General features: G+C 62.1%; 1 protein-coding gene across 1 annotated transcript in view; it reads left to right on the forward strand.

Annotated features, from left to right (window-relative positions):
- ITGB2 (integrin subunit beta 2) overlaps nt 1–2,081 on the forward strand; it is a 26,890-nt gene extending 24,809 nt beyond the window's left edge. Inside the window, exons 14-16 of the mRNA XM_077755409.1 lie at nt 140–360; nt 1,261–1,427; nt 1,602–2,081. Coding sequence (XP_077611535.1) covers nt 140–360; nt 1,261–1,427; nt 1,602–1,664 — 451 coding nt within the window. The 3' untranslated portion in view covers nt 1,665–2,081. The remainder of the gene's footprint in view (nt 1–139; nt 361–1,260; nt 1,428–1,601) is intronic.
- The last annotated feature ends 3,116 nt before the right edge of the window (nt 2,082–5,197 follow it).

Genomic DNA, 5,197 nt, shown 5'->3' on the forward strand with positions numbered 1-5,197 from the left:
CGCCAGCTCCCAGGCCCCTGCAGCTCTGCCCCCGGCACCCCCTGGCTCTTCCAGGAGCCCCTCCTCCTCCCCGAGGCCTTCGCCCCCATCACCGCCTGCCCCCCGGGACCCTCCGGGCACCTGCGTCCAGGTGGCTCACCCCACCTCTGCTCCTCCACAGCGCCTGCGCCCAGTGCCTCAAGTTTGACCAGTCGGGGAAGAACTGCAGCTCGGCGTGCGGCAACGTGGGGCTGCTGAGCGCGCCCCCCGAGAAGGGGCGCAGGTGCAAGGAGCGGGACCTGGAAGGCTGCTGGATCACCTACACGCTGCGGCAGCGGGTCGGCCGGGACAGCTACGACATCCACGTGGACGACAGCCGAGGTGAGGCCCCGCGCGAAGGCCGGCCGGGGATCGGGCGAGGGCCGCAGCGACTCGGGGACGCGCGGCAGGTGCTGTTCTGAGCCAGGGGACGCGTTCCCAGGCCGGTTACCTCCCACTTGGCGGCTGCCTGGGGCTGGGAGCCATGGGTCCCACGAGCTGGCCCACGGCCAGCTGGGTGAGGACCCCCACGGGGTTTCGGAGAGCCCCGTGCTCAGATCTCAGCCCTGCAGGGGTGGGCTTCCTAAATGCTGCCTGTGTCTGTCGCAGCACCCCAGGACCGTCCTGGCCCAGTAATGGTTGAGGCCATGGGGACACCAATCCTGTTCTTGTGGGGTTCACGTGTCAAGGGGGGGACACGCTGGGCCAACACATGAGAGCGCCCGTGCGCGAGACAGCGCAGGACTGTGGGCGGGGTCACGAGGTGCAAAGATAGCGGCGGGGGCGCCCCAGGGGTCAGGGCTCCGAGGGTCTCTGGGAGGAGGCCCCTTGCGGCTGAGGCCACGGGACGAGGGCAGCCACACAGGGGAGGTAAAGGCTGGTGGTGAGAGGCCCTTGGCGCCGGGTCTTTACGGGCCCCCAGGGGGTCCTGGGAGGCAGTGGGGTCCCTTTCCAAACATACCAGAGGCCACCAGCAGTTTTCAGAAGAGCGAGGGGCCACTCGGAGCTGCATTTCAGGTGCAGACGCACGAGCAGCCTCTGCGTGACACAGGCACCGTGACAGAGGCGCAGACAGATGTCGTGGAGGCGGCGGGGGCGCGGGGCCACGCTTCTTTCCCCTGCTGGTGCCTTGCGGGGGAGCCCGGCGGTGGGGAAGCGGCGTCCCCACCAGGCAGTGTCCTGGGGCGGGGCCCACAGTGGCGCCTGAGACACTCACATGTGCGCGCCTCTCCCTCGCCGCAGAGTGCATGACGGGCCCCCAAGTGGCCCCCATCGTGGGGGGCATCGTGGCGGGGGTCGTGCTCATCGGCATCTTCCTGCTGGGCGTCTGGAAGGCTCTGACCCACGTCAGTGACCTCAGGGAGTTCAAGAGATTTGAGAAGGAGAAGCTCAAGTCCCAGTGGAACAACGTGAGTGGCTGTCCTGGGGGCTCAGTCCCACCCCTGTGACCTGGGTCCGCCCTCCCCCGGGGTCCGGCCCTCCTGCCCCCATAGCTCATCCCCAGAGCTGGGGCTGGGGCAGGTCACCCCACTCGTGCCCCCTTCTTCGCCCGCACTGACGACTCGCATCGCCTCTCCCACCAGGATAACCCCCTCTTCAAGAGCGCCACCACGACAGTCATGAACCCGAAGTTTGCTGAGAGTTAAGAGCACGTGGTGAAGACCGTGCTGTCTGAACCGACAGGATCGGACGCCCCCAAATCACGCCTCCTCCGTCCTGCTCCTCCGCGGACATGGCTTACGATGCTTCATCACTTCACCCGTTAACCACAGATCCACTGTTTTCTCTGCTCTCACAGTAATAGATAAGGCCAGGGGACAGCAGGGCCCATCAGGAGGAACAGCCTCCCCCTTCTGATGTGTCCGACCTTTTCGGTAGAGACTTGAAGAAGGAATTGCTTGGGCCTTACAAGGTTAGGTGTGATTTCCTGTATAAAAATTAGAGTGGCGGTCTCATTAAAGGCAGCACAAATTTATTTATATTTGAACTTCTCAGGGTTCACACTGAGTATACTGTTTTTTAGTCAGGTGTGTAGAAACAAGTAATAAAACTTCCGAAGAGGCTGTCTGCGGGCTCTGCGCACTCGGAGGGTCCGAGTCGACTGTGGGCTGCGGTGTGAGGGTCTGTTATCTTTCCTCCTTCCTAACCTGCCGGCCTAGGTCCATGGCCCCCTCTGGCCCGTCCCTGCCCCGCATCCTAAGCCTTCAGTGGCTGTGGGTGGGCCTGGGAGCATCTCACACCCGCCCCCCCCCCCCGGCTGTCTGCTCCTCCTCCCGGGGGAAGGCGAGTCCAGAGGAGCACTTGCACCTCTCGGGCCGGGCGGGGCTGACCTGGGAGCCCTGGCGACCCAGCGCTGCGCGACCCAGTGAAACAGCCCCATCTCCCGGGGTTACCGTGCTTGTCGGTATCCAGCGGTGATACTCTGGACACAGGAGTGCCCGCTGGTGGGCACAGGTCGGCAGGCTGGGCGCGGGCCGGGGTCGGGCAGCGGAGGACCCAGAACGTAGAGCAAGAATTGAAGACCTAAAGCAGAGCGCCTCGCCCACTAACCTTCAGCAGCCGGGAACCCTCGCTGCCGGCCCTTCCCCCGTCTCTCGCCTTCTCCCGCCAGGGCGTGGGGGCCAGGCGGCTCCGGCAGCTCCTGCCCGTCTGTGCCTCCGGGCCTCACGCCAGCCCGGGCAACAGCTGTCCCCCGGGGCGCGCGCGGTGCCGGACGGCCCAGCCGGGCCCCGGCCGCTAGAAATCAGCCAGGGTCTCGTGGCCACACAGCGCGTTCGAAACAGAAGAGCAGGGACTTTCCCACACTAGGGGACCACAGCCTCCCGTGCAGGGACGAAAGAATCGCGCTCTGCTTTACCTGTCCAAAGCGTTAAACACCCAGTTGAACAAAATGGAATTGTGGTCACCCCGCCCTGTGAATGTTGGTGGCCCTGCCTGCGCTCCACAACCTGTGGCCTGTGTGAGCTGAGCCCCATCTCACGTGGCCCGTGTGCCCAAGGCCTCACTCTCAAGCCCCGTCACGTCCGAGGGAAGTCTGGCATCTTTCCACCAAGCTGCCCTCCTCCCTCGGGGCCCTTCCCTGTGCGCCGCGTCCACGCGCACTCAGTGGTAACCTCGTTTCCTCCCTTACCGCCGGGGCTGGAACTCTCTCATGGTGCCCTGTGTCCCCTCCACCCCCAGACCTCTGGCTGGGGTCCTCACTCATGAATCTGTTTGAATCTCTCCTAGGAGCTTGAAGCCCTTTGACAATTGAATGCAATTTAAGTAATGCAGCCTCCTCCTCCCCGCTTTTAAAACAGGAAACGGGGACGCCTGGGGGACTCAGTCGGTTAAGCCTCCGACTTCGGCTCAGGTTATGATCTCATGGTTCATGGGTTCGAGCCTCACATCGGGCTCTGTGCTGACAGCTCAGAGTCTGGAGCCTGTTTCAGATTCTGTGTCTCCCTCTCTCTCTCTGACCCTCCCCTGCTCACACGCTCGCGCTCTCTCAAAAAAATAAAACATTTAAAAAAATAAAACAGGAAACGGACTCTAGATACCAAGTTTTTTTTTTTTAATGTTTTATTTATTTCTAGGAGAGAGAGAGAGACAGCGTGAGCAGGGGAGGGTCAGAGAGAGAGGGACTGACAGACTGAAACAGGCTCCAGGCTCTGAGCTGGCAGTCAGCACACAGCCCGATGCGGGGCTCGAACCCACGAACCGCGAGATCATGACCTAAGCGAAAGTCGGACGCTTAACCTACTAAGCCACCCAGGCGCCCCATAGATACCAAGTATTTTTTGAATGTCCATGTTGTTGAAACGTTGCACAAGTCAGTCGTGTTTTAATGCCATTGTTGGGGCGCTTGGGGGGCTCGGTTAAGCACTCAACTCTTGATCTCAGCATGGGTCTCCATCCCAGGGTCATGAGTTCAAGTTCGACGCTGGGCTCCACTCTGGGTGTGAAGCCTCCTTAAAAAAATGCCGTTGCCAATGACACTTTCAGATGCAGCGGTGTCCACTGTGTCTTGGTTAATGTTTACAAATGTCCAATGTCCTTCAACTATCACTCAGTTGTTTGTTGTTTGTGTTGTTAGGATGAAAACATACTGGTTCTGGGGCCATATTTCTAAACCTAGGTAGGTGTTTATCCCATTTCCAGTGGAAATGGAGTTTTTTAACATCTGTTTACCTAAACAGCAGATCCAGGCAGAGACATGAGGTATTTGCAGAAGTGGGTCACACGGTTTACTACAGTTAAGGGGTCTTTGCTGCCTTACGTGGACAGGAATCTTTGTCACTACATGAAAAGCCTGAGCAAAGTCGAAGACACTCATCAAGACCACTGGCACGGCCACAACGCCACGGGCCGTGGTCTTCAGCCTCCGCACACAGCCCGGGACCAGCACCACTGGCCCCTGCTAACTTGGGTCTGCGCTGAAGCGAAGGTGGGGAAAGCTAACGCTGCGCCGGGGGTCCTCCCTGTGGGTGACCCTGTCATCTCAGGATGGTCAGTCCTGCAGTGGGCTGAGCTCCCTGAGGCTGAGAGCGGGGTGGGGAGGTCACGGAGGGCGGGCCTGCCGGGTTCATTACTAGCCCTCACGCACCTCTCTTCCCGCCTTGGGCACTTATCCACCCACCCGGGCGCTTTTCCACGACAGAACGAGGGGACGCTACCTTCGGTCCTTGCACACGGGAGGCACAAACACACAATTACCAACCCGTCTTCTGACTGAGAATAGTGTGTGCACCCTGGCCCGGGGGGTTAAGGGCAGGCCAAATTCTAAGGGCCGTAGGCACCCCACTCCGGGAGGGGAGGCATGGAAGCTTCCAGGCCCCACGCTGAATCCCCGCAGGCCAAATAGGTTGCTCTCAATCCTCACGTTGGCCTGCGGAGCCCACCGGGGTCGCCGGCTGGGCTCCCCGAGGCGCCGAGGCAGGTGCGGGACGGCAGCGAACAGCGCGGGGGGCCGGGAGCTGCAGGCTGGCGGGCAGCCCCCACGCGCCCCGAGCCCCCGGGCCCGGCCGCTTCCCCGGACACCAGCCACGGCCGTCTCCACTTCGGTCGCGGAAACGGTGTGCAGAGCGAGCGGACTCCTGCAGCACGCACCCCTCCTGGAGCAGGTTCCCGAGGGGCGCCTCACCACGCGGCCTGAGGCCCGGTGGGGTGCCGAGAGACGGGGGCGCGGGCCCGGGCGCGT

The sequence above is a fragment of the Crocuta crocuta genome, unplaced genomic scaffold (assembly GCF_008692635.1).
Source record: "Crocuta crocuta isolate KB4526 unplaced genomic scaffold, BGI_CrCroc_1.0 scaffold675, whole genome shotgun sequence".
NCBI lineage: Eukaryota > Metazoa > Chordata > Mammalia > Carnivora > Hyaenidae > Crocuta > Crocuta crocuta.